The 15,383-nt window shown below is 46.4% G+C and overlaps 6 protein-coding genes across 6 annotated transcripts; 3 read left to right on the top strand and 3 right to left on the bottom strand.

Annotated features, from left to right (window-relative positions):
* The first annotated feature begins 56 nt into the window (after positions 1 to 56).
* Positions 57 to 2,477, top strand: VE01_00011 (uncharacterized protein). Its single transcript, XM_018269546.2, has 2 exons — positions 57 to 432; positions 497 to 2,477. The coding sequence occupies exons 1-2, from the start codon at positions 362 to 364 to the stop codon at positions 2,442 to 2,444; spliced, it is 2,019 nt and encodes a 672-aa protein (XP_018135220.1). The 5' UTR covers positions 57 to 361; the 3' UTR covers positions 2,445 to 2,477.
* An 892-nt stretch (positions 2,478 to 3,369) lies between these two features.
* On the bottom strand, positions 3,370 to 4,999 carry VE01_00010 (uncharacterized protein). Its single transcript, XM_018269545.2, has 3 exons — positions 4,628 to 4,999; positions 4,339 to 4,575; positions 3,370 to 4,276 (listed from the first exon to the last, which is right to left on the bottom strand). The coding sequence occupies exons 1-3, from the start codon at positions 4,726 to 4,728 to the stop codon at positions 3,958 to 3,960; spliced, it is 657 nt and encodes a 218-aa protein (XP_018135219.2). The 5' UTR covers positions 4,729 to 4,999; the 3' UTR covers positions 3,370 to 3,957.
* A 32-nt stretch (positions 5,000 to 5,031) lies between these two features.
* VE01_00009 (uncharacterized protein) lies at positions 5,032 to 7,512 on the top strand. Its single transcript, XM_018269544.2, has 2 exons — positions 5,032 to 5,167; positions 5,216 to 7,512. The coding sequence occupies exon 2, from the start codon at positions 5,349 to 5,351 to the stop codon at positions 6,855 to 6,857; it is 1,509 nt and encodes a 502-aa protein (XP_018135145.1). The 5' UTR covers positions 5,032 to 5,167; positions 5,216 to 5,348; the 3' UTR covers positions 6,858 to 7,512.
* Positions 7,513 to 7,534: 22 nt separating this feature from the next.
* VE01_10724 (uncharacterized protein) lies at positions 7,535 to 9,803 on the bottom strand. Its single transcript, XM_059464177.1, has 2 exons — positions 9,289 to 9,803; positions 7,535 to 9,232 (listed from the first exon to the last, which is right to left on the bottom strand). Exons 1-2 carry the CDS (start codon positions 9,312 to 9,314, stop codon positions 7,966 to 7,968), a joined length of 1,293 nt encoding a protein of 430 aa, XP_059320160.1. The 5' UTR covers positions 9,315 to 9,803; the 3' UTR covers positions 7,535 to 7,965.
* Positions 9,804 to 10,725: 922 nt separating this feature from the next.
* VE01_00008 (uncharacterized protein) lies at positions 10,726 to 12,213 on the bottom strand. The gene is made up of 6 exons (XM_018269543.2): positions 11,910 to 12,213; positions 11,746 to 11,850; positions 11,483 to 11,676; positions 11,347 to 11,431; positions 11,099 to 11,300; positions 10,726 to 11,045 (listed from the first exon to the last, which is right to left on the bottom strand). Exons 1-6 carry the CDS (start codon positions 12,123 to 12,125, stop codon positions 10,873 to 10,875), a joined length of 975 nt encoding a protein of 324 aa, XP_018134995.2. The 5' UTR covers positions 12,126 to 12,213; the 3' UTR covers positions 10,726 to 10,872.
* A 175-nt stretch (positions 12,214 to 12,388) lies between these two features.
* On the top strand, positions 12,389 to 14,275 carry VE01_00007 (uncharacterized protein). The gene is made up of 2 exons (XM_059463234.1): positions 12,389 to 12,611; positions 12,670 to 14,275. The coding sequence occupies exon 2, from the start codon at positions 12,792 to 12,794 to the stop codon at positions 13,998 to 14,000; it is 1,209 nt and encodes a 402-aa protein (XP_059320119.1). The 5' UTR covers positions 12,389 to 12,611; positions 12,670 to 12,791; the 3' UTR covers positions 14,001 to 14,275.
* The last annotated feature ends 1,108 nt before the right edge of the window (positions 14,276 to 15,383 follow it).

Below are 15,383 nucleotides of genomic sequence, written 5' to 3'. Positions count from 1 at the left end.
TTTGCTTCCGAACGGAATGTGTTCTGATTGGTCCTTCGGATGTCTGCTAGTGCCTTCTAACCACAATAGTGCTGCGAAGGCATTAGAGTTTGTAAAGCTACCCGGTGCTAACCCCACCACACTAACCTCCACTCGTAGTCCTCGAATCAAAGATAACCTAAAACTATTCGACCTGCCCACTCTTCATCATGCTTCTTATACTTATTCTTTCTGTATTCCTCATCACCACACCCCATATTACTGCTCTTCTCAGCTTCTTCAGGAGCAAGACAACTCCTGTGCTCTGCAGAATTTTGTCTGCGTCTATTATTCAACACACGAGCGTATCCATTACTCTAAATCCAACAGTACAACAGTCGACATGGGTTCCATAACAAATGCCGGCGACAACTCTAAGGTGGATGTCCTTGTCGTTGGTGCTGGCCCAGCTGGGTGAGTGATAATGCGATTGCAGTCGCTTTCGTACCAAGAACATTTGACTGACGGGATCTTTTAGCATGATGGCCGTCACTTGGTTCGCGCGGTGTGGAATCAAGGCCAAAATCGTCGACAAGCGTGGCACCAAGATCTATAACGGCCAGGCCGATGGGTTGCAGTGTAGGACCTTAGAGATCCTCGATTCCTTCGAGTTTGCCGACCGCGCATGGAAGGAGGGCAACCATATGCTCGAGATCTGCCTCTGGAACCCCGGACGGGATGGTGTCATCCGGCGCTCAGATCGCATCCCAGATACTATCCCCGGCATTTCGAGGTTTCAACAGCTCGTTCTTCACCAAGGCCGTATCGAGCGCTTCTTCCTCGATTCGCTCAAGGACCACAGCGATATTCGCGTGGAACGCGGCGTGTTACCCCAGTCGTTAACATTTGATGAGTCAAAGGCGGAAGATGATGATGCCTATCCTATCAAAGTCACCCTTAAGCATCTAACGGAGGATGAAATCAATCCTCCACAAAGCAATGCAACAAAATGCGGAGCAGCACCCTCCGATGGTCTTTACCGTAGCAACATGGCTCCAGATGATACCGAAGAACTCCTGAACAAGACCGCCAACGACAAGGTAGGCACACAAGAGACCATTCAGGCAAAATATATGATAGGATGCGACGGTGCACACTCCTGGACGAGAAAGCAGCTTGGATACACTCTCGATGGTGAACAAACTGATTACATCTGGGGTGTTTTGGATATTATCCCAATCACCGACTTCCCTGACATTCGCCAGAGATGCGCTATTCACTCGGCAAATTCTGGATCAGTCATGGTCATCCCACGTGAAAACAAACTTGTCCGCCTGTACATTCAAATGACCACAACTGAAAAGGGAGGAGAGCCCGTCGACAGAACCAATATCACCCCGGCCATGATCTTAGAGTGTGCCAACCGCACGCTTGCACCGTACAAGCTCAGCTACGAGTACTGTGACTGGTGGACAGCATATCAGATCGGTCAAAGAGTTGGCTCCAACTTCTCCAAGAACGAGCGTATCTTCCTTGCCGGTGACGCGGTTCATACCCATTCTCCAAAGGCTGGCCAGGGGATGAATGTCAGCATGCAAGACACCTACAACCTATGCTGGAAGATCTCAGCGGTTTTGAACGGCACCGCAGACCGACGAATTTTGAAGACGTACCAATCGGAGAGGAGACGTATCGCACAAGATTTGATTGCATTCGACCACAAGTTCTCCCGTCTCTTCTCTGGACGTCCAGCAAAGGATATGATGGATGAGGCCGGTATCAGCATGGAGGAATTCAAGAACGCCTTCGAGAAGGGCAACTTGTTCGCTAGCGGCGTGGCTGTTGACTACGGAGCAAGTTTAATTGTTGCTAAGGACGGTAGCAGTATTGATCAGGGCGACGGTACTGACGTGGGAGTTATCAATTCTAAACGCGCTGTCAGCAAGCAACAGCTCGCTACCAATGTAAAGCTCGGCATGCGAATGCCCAGCTTCAAGGTCCTCAATCAGTCCGATGCTCGCCCATGGCACTTCCAGGAGATCCTACGAAGCACTGGTCAGTGGAGACTCGTCGTCTTCGCCGGCGATGTTTCGGACAAGGGACAGATGAGCCGAGTGCAGAAGTTGGGCGAGACCCTCGCGGCTAACGATTCCTTTATCTCGCGCTTCACTCCCGCTAGCAAGCCGATCAACTCTGTGATCGAGATCTTGACCATCCACAGCGCGCCACGTGCGTCCACCGAGCTCCACGATTTCCACGATATTTTCCACCCATACTCGAAACGTGACGGCTGGGACTACTGGAAGATCTACGCAGACGACATTTCGTACCACGAGGGCCACGGAAAGGCCTATGAGAACTACGGTGTTGACAAGAAGAAGGGTTGTGCAGTTATCCTGCGTCCGGATCAGTATGTTTCGTGGGTAGGAGAGCTTGAGGATGTTCAGGATATGGATAGGTTCTTCTCAGGATTTATGAAGATGTAGAATTAAACGTTTCTTTTAGGATAAATAACGAAGGAAAATCACTTAGCTTCAATCTAAACATTTGTACAACACTCTGATCCTCGTACACAAGCATAGAAACCGTAAAAAGTATTTACACTTTGTGAAATACGTTAGTGATACGATAGTACTAGCGTACCTTTATAGTACTAGTACCACACTAGAGATACCACGCTAGACACAAGTTTCTTACTGGGTTTGGCATCGTTGGCTGTCTGTGACTGGAGACGCGACCGGTAGGATATTAAGCGCCGCGATGCGTATTGTAAGAGGGGACGACGTAGGGGTGTTTGGGGCATGAGGGGTTGTATAACGTGTTGAAGTGGCAATCGGGAAGGTCATGCGACAAGAAATTACTATCGCATTGCATGTCCCTCTAGTACGATCCCTATCGCGCTATCCCATAGCTATAGTTATTATTACTACTCTAGTGGCGGTTTGCGGGGTGAATCTGCCTAACATCCGGACATACGCGGGAAAGACTTTCCCTGTTGTCCTTCGATCACTGAGGGTCATGGAGATTCCTGACCGCATTTCTATAGAAGTCCTTGAGACAACCTCGATGTGTCCTGCTCAGCCTGAACATACATACATAAGCTATATACCCTTTTACGTTAGAGTCGATGTGCTCCGCGGGATAGGAAGTGGAAGTTGCGCTGACAAGGTTATCTCGTACATAAATAATATAGTAGGAGACCTATTTCTCTTTAAACGGGACAGCAGTACCGTCTTCTTCGTCTAGTTCTTTCTACCGACAGGGTTGGCCTCTCGTCTCAGCACACCGCAAGCGGGACACCACATACGAGCTATGAAATCCTCGCTGCATTTTCACTTACACACCTAGATCTCTTCTTGAGCACATATATCGCCCGCGACTATACGTATCCGCGTTTATTCACTGGAACACCCCCGCACGAGCCTCTGGAGCCAGCTCCATCCATAATTAAATATGGCTGCTGATTCTTGTGATGGCGATCTACAGACAGCTGGGTCGACAGGAGAAGCTGATCAAAGTGATGCGGCTGGACGTACATGGCAATTGTGTTTAGGACAACAAGATTGAATATGATGATTTGGAGGGCTTCAGAGGTTCGCTATCCAAGGGCCTATCTCTTACCGAGTTCGTCGATAGTGAATACTGTGACCCGCGCAGCTGCCAGAGAGGGGCAGTGCTGTTTGCAGTTGATGAGGGTTATGCTGCCCGCCGAGAGTCGATGATCGGACGACAACTAGGAGGATAAATACACAGAAATGGTGCCTCAATATCGTTTAAATTAGTATTGAAGTCATTTTTATTTATTTTGGGACCTTTCAACTCCCAACAGCACTGTACACATTATCTCGACCATGGTTCCGAGCGTTGGAGCGAGCTCATAACTCAGCTACACCACGCTATCGAAGATTTTGTGCGAGAGGTCGATGCAGAAGGGTGCTGATGGAGTTCTCAGGAATTGAATATACGGAAGAGAGATGCCCGGAACGTTAAAATTTGTCCTTAATTAAGTTGTGCCACAGGTTTGACGCTCTTCACAACCCGTGCTGGGCTACCAATCGCAACACAAAACGGCGGAATATCCTTTGTCACGATTGATCCGGCACCAATCGTACAGCCCTCGCCAATAGTAACTCCTGGCAAAATAGTAACATGACCGCCAATCCAGCAATCGTCCCCAATTGAGACTTCTCGCGCATATTCAACGTTGTCTCTACGAGATTCGACTTCCGTTTCGTGGGTTGCTGCGAAAATGCTGACGAAAGGTCCAAACATGACTCGCTTTCCGATTGTGACCATCCCACAGTCGAGGATTACCATGCTGAGGTCAACGTTAGTAGTCTGTCTGCCTTGAAACCTTCAAAAGAGGATAGTGACGTATACTTGAAATTTGCGTAAAAGCGGTCACCTAGACGAATATTACAACCGTAGTCAACATAGAAAGGAGGCTCAATGTATGAGTCAGGCCCAATCCTGCCTATTAATTCCTCCAGCACGCGGTTACGATCTGCCTGAAGCGAATCCATCGTTGCATCATCTGGGAAATGAGTGTTGTATTTTGTAGTCAGTCGTCTTGCACGGAATCGAGCATCCATTAGCTCCGGGGCAATGCAGTTGTAACTATACGACGTGAGTGAAGAGTCCTTGCGCGACCACTACATGTGTGACTGACAGCATCCCAGAAATCATTCTTTCGTAGTCTTCGCACCATGGCACATTGTGCATTTGTTTTGCAATAGCTATCATAGCTTCATTTTTCTGCTGGCTGGCCATCGTGTTCTTCTTTGTGTTTTGCGCCGTGAATATTCACGGATTTGGAAGTGATTTTTATATAACTTTCATGTGTAGAAGTAGCATGAATCGCCTGTAATAGTGTTGTGCCTACACAAAAAGCTAAAACAGCCCACCGCGGAAAGACGGAACATCAATCTGCGCCACTGACACTTAGCGGGTTGCTCATTATTAGTGGCGGTAAATCTTCGGCATTTTGCGGTACAAGGTCCGTTCTTCCGACAATATTCACGGATTTAGAAGTGATTTTCATATAACTTTCATCTGTAGAAGTAGCATGAATCGCCTGTAATAGTACTGTGCCCACACACAAAGCTAAAACAGCCCACCGCGGAAAGACGGAACATCGATCTGCGCCGCTGACACTTAGCGGGTTGCTCATTATCAGTGGCGGTAAATCTTCGGCATTTTGCGGTATAAGGTCCGTTCTTCCGACAAGCCGCAGCTCTACGATATTGACATTCTTTAGAGACATACCGTCAAGTCTCCTCACATTAGTTGTATATAAAAGGAAGTTTCCTTTTATATAATAGTTTCTCAACTTAGACATTCTAGGACAAAACAAGCCCATCTTCATTCTTGGTTTTGATGCATATTAAGAGATGGTGAATTCAGTTAATAAGTTCTGGGAGGAGACTTCTCCTGGTAAATACGAACGCAATGTCGACGAACTTGAGCAGTTATATACGACGTTGGCAAAGATGCATGAAGGTACTGGCCACACTTTCTTCGCAATTACTGCTTGTGTTACACTCACAGTTCCCACCACAATCGGTGAGAGTCTGTCATATTTGGAAGCACAAATCGAGAAAGCATTTCGACACTCATGGAAACAAATGCGATATGATCATCCAACTCTAGCCGCTCCTGTGGTGTATGATCCTGATACGGAATCATGCAAAAAGGTCTATCAGACACCTCAAAACGCTTCTGAAGTTAATGACTGGCTCGAGGAAACGTTCAAAGTTATCGACAAGGCACAAACCGGTCAAGAGTTTGCTAACTCGGATCCACCCATTGGTCGATTCGCAACTTTGTATCTAGTCACGCCTCGTCACGATTCTCATCAGTCCGAGATGACAAAGGAGCTTGTGCTCCACAGTCCTCACGACATAATCGACGGCGTCGGCACGCTTATGCTTCTTGATAATCTCATCCGTGTAGCCTCTGAAGCATTCTCGTCGCTCAGCAGCCAGTCCGAAGTCGTCTTCGGAGACGAATCAAAGAATCTTTCACCACATCTCAGAGTTGCGGGTAACATCCCGCCTACACGTAATGCTGCCCAAGAAAAGAAGCTTCAGGAAATACAATCTGCCAATGCAGATGCCCGCAAAGATGCGGAAATCCTCACCCTCCCGTTCAATTCGGTGCCAGAAATCGCAGGGAACTCTACGCGGATTGCCATTAACTTGTCGCCCACAGACACGCAGGCGGTTTTGGCCAGGTGCAAGGCTCTTGGTGTAACTCCTACGCATGCATTTCACGCTGGGATCGCCCTGGCATTAAGAGACCTGCAAGAGAAAGGTCAAGAAGAGCGCAAGGCTAGATATATCGGCTACTCTCTCAACAACCTACGACAATCCTGCAAAGAGCCATATAACTCACCGCAGCACGCCGCTGCTGTTTATCACAGTGCCTCCGCCTACTCTTTAGTCATTGACGTTGTCATTCCCGCGGTTGGGCAATCCAAGATCGCCACTAAGAGTCTCAATGAATTCGAGTTGGCTTTGAATCAAGTTAAAGACTTCTATCAATCCTGGACACCTAACGCCGACTTCCTCAGTATGGTCCCCTTTATTGCTACGGGGAAATTACCTCCTTACTCGCCTGAGACTGGCCCTGTTCCTCCTCCCGACCATTCACCTTCCGTCTCGTTGTCTAGCATGGGCGTTCTTGACCGAATCATAAAGCCACAACGGGGGGTATTCAAGGTGGAGAATCCGTGGGTTATTGGGGCGGAGTATAGGACTGGGATGGGATTGTTCTTGAGTACATGGGAAGGCGTGTTGTGTTTGGGCGCAGGCTATAATGATGCCTATCATAGCGAAGATGAGGTTTTAAGGTTCTTAGAGAGCGTAAAGGATATTGTCTTGGCTGGGCTGGCAGTATAATCGGAGTTGGTATTAGGAATGCATAGTAGAAGGGCTCACTAGCCAAGCGATGATCCTAAGCAATTGTCTTCGCTTCTTCCTACCTGCTTGTCCATCCTATTTAGCTTAGGATTTTGTGTTAGTAGCCCTAGGGTCAGTTCTGAAGGACACAGGGCGAAAGGCTAACAGGATCCAAGATCGACGAATTTCTACCGAAAGCAGCAAGGCCACACTATTAGGAATTACTGTACCGGCCCCAAGGAAGCTTGCAGTGCGTCTGTATCCGTCCTTATAGCGTTTATGCCATACAGCTTGCAATACTAGTTCTACTACCACCTCGAGCATGGGTCGCTGATGTCTAAGAAAGCAGCATAGTTCAATACGGTTGTTGCATGGATATAGTGGTCATATGAGAGAGCCTGTCGCGTTGATCTAGGGAGGTTGCTGCAGAGTTTAAGAGAGGGTAGTGCGCAAGATGGGTGTAACGCTAGGTCTTAAACGTATAAGACACATAGAGGTTTTGTTATATAGTTTACTTATCAGAGGAGGCAGGGGATTAGACACAAAGGCTTTCGTAAAAGTTTGGTTCGCGCCCGGAAATCACACTCACTTGTGTTGGAATATGCTTAGTCACCACGCAGCTGAGCCACGTCAACTCACATCGTCGATCACGGACATATAGATTTATATATTCCTATGATCTATCCTACTATTCTAGATATCTATCTAATATATTATTATTGATGCTGTTGATACCACTGTACCCGTCACCTGTGATTTGCTTCGTCCAATGCTGTTCCGCTACTCAACACACCCGAAGTCCAACAACTTGGCTTATATTAGCAAAGTCACAGCATAGCAACTCTTAAAGCCTCCTATCGGCGGTGTAGTGACGTTGGAGTTTATAGTCTTGGCTACTCTTGGCTATTCTTGGCAAGTATCCGGAATAAAGTATCCAGATACCCCGGATACTCAAGTATCTGTGGGAATCACTGAACAGCTGTATTAGAGTAGCAAAGGGTTTTGAGCAACGGGAGGGTTTAGTTGATGCAACGGTGGTTTGACACAAATAGCTGTTAAATTGACGTATTGCCCTTGTCCTCGATGCTTTATCTGATCTCCTCAACGACTAATTCGAGATAGCATCGAGCTGCTCGACTGCAGGGCGAAGTGCCCACAAGTCTCCTCCAGGAGGTGTTTGCAACTTACTAACCGCCTTTAACGCTTTGAGGTTCCCAGCGTCAGCTGCGGCATGCACAATATCACTCGCAGCATAACCATAAAACTCAAGCTCTGGATATACCCAGGCGGCTGCTCCGCCAGTAGCACCCGCAACGATAAAATCAACAGCGCCCTGGATGCTCTGACCCTGGGGTCCTTTGTACTTCCACAGATCGACGCCGACTTTCTTGCCAATGTCAGCTATCCGTGTATATGCAACGAGATCGAACGTGGAGTAATGCCAGCTGCGAGTTCGGATGAGTTCCAAAGGCTGCGAGCCGTTGGGACTGATATAGGCATCGATACGAGCCTTCATCCCGACAGCTTCTTGCTTGGCGACAGTTTTATTTCCAACGAAAACGGCAATGCCTGCCTTCTGCATAGACGCAAATGTGCCGTGGTTATTCGCGGCTGCACTTTCCTCGATGCCGAATGGGCTGTTCGCGAGCCAATCTAGGAACTCAACGTTCCACTGCTGGAAGCTGCTCTGGTCCGTTTTAGTCCAGCCAGGTGCACCAGAGGCTAGGATGGCAGCAGCATCTAACACGGCCGTATATTGTTGCGAGAAATCGATGATTCCAATAGCTCGTCCAGTATTCTTACAAGGAATGATTTGTGCGTGGTTAAGATTCGGATTCATGCGTGTCTCAGGGGTCAAGAACCAGGTGCGAAGAATACCAGCAGCATGCGTTGCATATTCTTTCTTCCCAGTGTAGTACCAAGCGAGACTAAGGATATATGAAGACTGGAACATATCCCCTCGGTCTCCATGATCCGTGTAGTTATCAACTTCGGGATTGCGAATTCCGTCGCGTTGGAGATAAGGACAGCCGTCCGCAGTATCAGGGTTTGGCCACCAGTATGGTGCTTGACTGGCATAGTCATGCTTGTCACCACCTGGGGGGACAATTGTCTTACTTGTAACAGTATAAGGTCCTTTTGTGAGCCAGTCATCCGCTTGTGCAGTTAAATGATTTAACGCAGTCTTTAGGTTGGGCAATCCAAGCTTAAGCAGAAGCTTGGTTTCAAACAATCTAAAGCCATCCAATACTGCAGTATCTGGCCATAGTCCCCGCTGGTTCAATGCGTGATTGCTGGGGACAGGTGGGGTAGCGGATGCACCCGCAAGAGGAGCGAGCAACAAGCTCGCGATGACAGCCCGGGTCCACGAGAGGCTATGGTTACGGTGTTAGATGAAACGGCCGACATAGAGGGATAAGTGAATATTTACTGTTCTATTTGCACCATTCTGTCCATTAACGAAATAACAACTAGAACAGGACTGCAACCAGGAACTGCTGTTAAATATGAGATGCGGGGATGTGCAAGTTATTTTGCAGGGGACTCTAACGAACCAGGGTAGCTGACTCATTAAGCTAGCTCAATCGCGATATTAGATAATTTCCCACCAATTGACAACATGGACTACGCGATAGACGCGGACAGAACTCATCAAGTTCCGAGATGTCGGATTCAGTTCAATAGAATAGCTTGAATGGGCGAGCTTGAATGCCCGCAAGGACACCCTTCCGCTGACTCCCATACTTTGTCACCGGTAACCACCATGCCGAGAACTCATGCAGAGCTCGGATAATCTGCTGCCACCAAATGCCGGTTTTACAACAAGCTGGGCCTTGCTGCCACGGAAGGACTGCAGTTGGACTTAGAGTGACGAGTTGAAGATATTGGTTATTGGTGGAAAGATTGGCCAGCTCTCGAGGGCAATTCCCTCGGACAGACGGAAGATTTGCCCATGATGAGAACATGGCTTGCGCTTCCAACGCAAATATATTGTATTCCGTCGCTCTGTTCATGCTCTACCTGGATATCTCGCACGTGATCTAAGCTGCCAGATCACGTGCCGAAAGTATAGAATAACGGACTTAAAAAACATTCTAGAAACTGGCTCTGAATTGTGTCGTGGTGGTGAGGCCATCCCACACGTTCCCCAAAGTTTGGATTAAGCTGGTTCGCATAAGCGCGGTTTGCGGCTCGCGTACTATGGTTCCATTGTTTGGTTATGACCCGGATGTCAGCTCCAAACTCCTCATCACTCTCATCGTCAGCCCCCTCGTCCACCTCAAAGCATGCAAGGTCATCCGCCAACTTGGTCTTGACAATGATGACCGACATCTGCTGCCAGTTAGAGATATGGAGCCGTGGGGTGTCAACTTGGGCGCACGCCTGTGTATGGGGATAATGGCAAGCAGGAGCGAAAGCGGGTGAAAGTCTGTAAATATGCTGCATCAGGAAGCTTTGATGTGGACCATACATCTCTATCGCAGCTAGAAAGTTTGACAAACAAGAAGGAAAGCGCACTATGGCCTGGCCCCGACGCTGGAAACTGGTCACTAGATTAAGGTGGCAGGCCTAATATCTCCCTAATTTATGAAAAGCGGAAAAATAAGATTTCGTATTTATGGGATGGGGTAAAGTTCGTCTGCGCACGTTTCAGCTACTGTATTATGGGGCAGGCAGCAGATGGTGTTCAGAAATCACGATCAATATGTAATAACGTAGTAAGTCTCCATATTCGGGCTCCAATTCAAGGGCTTCCGCCTCTTACAATCGAACATCATAACCTGACGAGCTTTATACAGCATGGCCTAGAATTATGGCCAAATACCAACAGCCTCTCAGCTTGTTTATGGTTAAGTTTTAATTCCTAGGCGGCTTTTAGGAACTGCAAGTCCCGTCTGGCGAGAATGAGCTAACTTTGCTATGGATGGATTCGGCAGCAGAGTAACATTGAGTAATTTGAGCACTGTCTACGTAAATGGCCGCCTATCTCATTGTGTGGCCGAAGACCGATCATCTAGGTTACTTTCAACTTTCTCTGTCCCTCCAACCACTCTTCTACACTTTTCTCTAAGCTCTCTTGGCTGACCTCACTGAAAACATCCACACCCCAACGAGCTGGGAAGTTGTACCTGCAGTTTCGATTCATCGCCGTGATTTTATCAAATGCATCCTGGGGAAGTTTAAAGTCTAGGGCAAAGTGTCAAATTTAATCCAGCGATTGGGCTACTTAACACTCTTACCTTGAAAGTTGTCTTTGATACGCGATTCGGTGATACTCTTTGGGAGCACGACAGTGCCTCTTTGGACAGCCCAGCTGATCAAAAGCTGAGCGGGTTGCCTGTTGAGATCCTTGGCTAGAGAAACAATGTCTGGATCGTCTACAGCCCTTGGGAGACTGTATATATTATTTCCAAGTGGGCTGTACGCTTCCACAAGGATGTTCTGTCTCCGGTCAGCCTTCCATACAGGAGATCTTCGAGGAACTTACCATTTTATTTAGCCATTCTAAGAGTTCTGGCTGCTGGAAATACGGATGTGCCTCGACTTGGTTGACTGCAGGCGGAATAACTGCGCTGTTTACTCTTATCAACAATTGCCCAGAAAGTAGAGCAAACTAACCCTACCTGGATAAAAGATTTTCGATCCTGGCTCGTGTGAAATTGCTAACACCAATACTTCTAACCTTTCCCTTTTTAACCAGAGCTTCCATGGCCTTCCATGTATCAGCTATAGGAACATCGATGACTTGGATTCGACCTGAGCTTGGATTAACCGGAAATCGTTGAGAGGAATGGGCAAATGCAACCGGCCAATGGATCTTGCGAGATTTATTAGCTTTCGCCCCCAAAAAAAGACGAAAAAATTGTGTGCGAAGTATAATTCATACCAGATACAGATCAAGATAATCCGTTTGAAGCTCTTTCAATGTAGTATCGAGGGCGCGTTCGACATCTTCGTGCTTGTGGTCCGTATTCCAGAGTTTGCTCGTGATCTACCGGATTGTAATGTAAGTGACGTACCTTAACTATACCCGAACTTTAAACTGCTTACAAAAATGTCCTTCCTATTTACCCCTGACGCCTTAATCCCCTCTCCAACCTCTATCTCATTACCGTATGCAGCTGCAGCGTCGATATGGCGATATCCAGCTTTCAGCGCTGCTACAACAGCATGTTTGACCTCGTTTGGTTTTGACTGCCATGTCCCAAGGCCCACAGCCGGGATACTGTGTCCCGAATTCAATTTGAAGGAGCGATTCAAAGCCATCGTGATTTATTTAGATTTTCTAGGGAGGAATCATAGAATTAAGACGGCGGAGAGATAAGCAGGATTAGACAGAGAGCGATAATAGGAAATCCGACCTTCTATAAGGTCAGCAGTCGCAGTACTCGCCACGGACCGCATTATACTAGGCGAATGGGAGTGTCCGGTTGTGTAACCCTGCTAGTTCACTCATGGTAGAGAATTGGCTCGGATTTGCTTGTCCGAACAATGTTCCGAGATTCCGAGATTCCGAGATTCCGAGATTCCGTTGATGGTGCTCAAGGTCTTATAGGTGTTTGCCATCGAATATGCCATGTTCCCGAACCTTATTCTCGCAATCAAATTGCCGATGAGCCAATTTGGCGCGACACCCTGAGACTACCAGTTCCGTGTCTCCGTCAAGGAATTGCTTTTGTTCTTCGCACCCAGTGAATGAGGCAAAACCTCGGCAATTCGTCGACAAGTTTGCAGAACGACAACGCTAAGAAAGCATGACCCTCTTAAAATTGTTATTAATATTGGATCACCTTGTTAACTGGAAGTACAGATTCGGTGGAAAAGTGTGTTTTCTAATACCGGTGACGAATCTGAGATATATAGTATCTCCCGACTTTGGGTTGCTCTTCTGGAATCAGAGTCCACCCTTTCTCGGAATTATCATTACACGCTATGGCACAACCTAACAAAGATGTGGTTCCAAACACCATCGTCTTAGATGGATCCAGGCTCCTGAAGGCGAAGTTGCTGATCAAACTTGGCGATGCTCAACTGAAGACTCGATTGAGTTACTTGACTGCACAAGCAGATAAGTGGTTAAAACAAGGACCCTGGTCGGTCACAACTAAAGCTATATATCCACCAAGCGGCGATAAACACGACTACGCTAGCCAGGCCCCATACTGGTGGCCCTCTGGCAGTTCTATCGGCGTTCCTTACATGCAACGCGATGGAGAACGAAATCCCGAAGTAGATAATTACACAGATCATGCAGGCCGCAGGAACCTCTTTCAAGCCTCCTTGATTCTCAGCCTTGCGTGGTATTATACCGAGAGAGAAGCTTATGCAAAACATGCTAGCAATATTATCCGCACCTGGTTCCTGTCAGAGGAGACGCGTATGAGACCGAATCTGAACCACGCACAAATTATCCCTGGGGTTAATACAGGACGACACATTGGGATCATTGATTTTGCACAAGGCTATACTAGCGTTTTAGATGCTGCTGCTATTCTAGGGGTGGGGGCTTCTGATTGGACCCGAAGTGACATGGAAGGATTCCACCAGTGGAACCTAGAATTCCTAGATTGGCTGTCGAATAGCACCTTTGGGATTATAGAAAGTGCTGCCGAAAATAATCATGGCACATTCGCGATCATGCAAAAAGCTGGCATAGCACTTTTTGTCGGCAAGGCTGAAATAGCAAAGCAGGAGTTACTCTTGATACAATCCCGTATCAAAGACGATATAAATGCCGATGGCTCACAACCTAAGGAACTTGTACGGACACGCAGCTGGCATTACTCTGTCTTCAACCTTGTTGCATACACACGAGCGGCTGCAATGGGTACGAAAGTCGGAATCGATCTCTGGGGCTACAAAGGTCCTGAAGGTCAAAGCATCCATGCTGGAATTGATTTTATTGTTCCCGCTGCTACTTGTACGAGTCAATGGAAATTCCCAGAGATGAGCTTTGCAGCATATGCTGCGTCTGATGTTATTCATGCTTCAGCTGATGCTGGAAATCCGACAACAGAAGAGGCTGTCAGCAAATTACAAGCGCCACCTGGAACAGACCTATGGGCACTGCGTCCAGCAGTTGAACAGCTTGATGATGTGTCGATTAGCAAGGTCGAGAGGTTTAATGGCAAGGTTATATAAAAACAACACACATTGATACAAGCACCAAAAATCATGCCTCTTAATTTAATACGCACTATACTTTTTCATGCATAATTTATAAATATAGCTACAAATATATCTACTACAAGGTGTCAGTGTTGCCCGAGTAGTACTCGCCGTGAGTAGTACTCGGTGAGTCCCCGAGTACTACTGTACTCGGGTGATATTTTTGAGTACTTGGGGACTCGCCGAGTACTACTCCGAGTACTCCGAGTGCTGCCAAGCCTTTGGGAATGAGGGGTAACTAGGCGTAGAATAGAATAGATAATTGAAGCTTTCTTCTACTTGAACGTTCCGTATTACTTCCTAACTGTGAAAATGAGTGGCTCTTCTCTGTCGCTAGTGCTGGCTGAGTATTAGTCTGATGCTCTAGAGCTGCCGCCCCTTATTCTAATGCTATATATGCCTTTAAGAGTTTAATTACCTGATTCTACATTAATCCTCTTTTCAAAAGGGCTATTCTACCGTACTTTATTAGATATAATACATGCTAGAATCTAATACTAATGCCTTCAAACTGATTGTAGCTATATGCTGAGCTAGCTACTAAAGAGCTAGACGACGAGCAATCTTTAGAAGCATCTTAAGAAGATGCACCCATCTATACACGCAAAATACGAGAAGCTATCCTCCTTAAGTAGAAGCTCGTTAACGCTGTCTGCTTCTACTTCTACTTCTACTTCTACTTCTACTTCTACTTCTACTTCTACTTCTACTTCTACTTCTACTTCTACTTCTACTTCTACTTCTACTTCTACTTCTACTTCTACTTCTACTTCTACTTCTACTTTATAACTTGTTAAAGCTATTATATATCTTTAGCTACCTAACTAAGAAGCTATAGGGCTCTTCTTATCTAACTCTTAACTACGCTTTTCTATAGTATATAAGAATGATTAAGAAGCTTAAAGATATAAGAAGTATGCTACTAGAACAAAGCCTAATTACTAATGCTACTTTAATTACACTAAAGAAGCTTAATGATTACTATACTCTAGCTATAAATTAGTAATAGAGTCACTCTATAATTGCTATAATTTATAATCCTTAATATAATTGTAACGTTTTTAATATTATATAGAAAGATAGTAATGTATTTTAGAAAATAAATCTATAATATAACACTTGCTATAGTTCTAGCATGTCCCTTATAAGTGTACATCCTATAAATAGGGGTTATAACGTAATACATATAGTTCTAGTGAAACCCTTATTAAAGTATAGACTAGTTTTGTTAGGTTATGTCGTAACACCTTTAACCCCTATAACTAACTATAGTAGTAGTAGTAGTTAGCTTCTAGGTAGGGTAGTCCTAGGCTACCTTACTATCCTAGTAAGGTTAGCAACCTAATTACTTCTTTA

The sequence above is a fragment of the Pseudogymnoascus verrucosus genome, assembly GCF_001662655.1.
Source record: "Pseudogymnoascus verrucosus strain UAMH 10579 unplaced genomic scaffold scaffold_1, whole genome shotgun sequence".
NCBI lineage: Eukaryota > Fungi > Ascomycota > Leotiomycetes > Thelebolales > Thelebolaceae > Pseudogymnoascus > Pseudogymnoascus verrucosus.
This window is presented reverse-complemented; position numbering and strand designations above follow the sequence as displayed.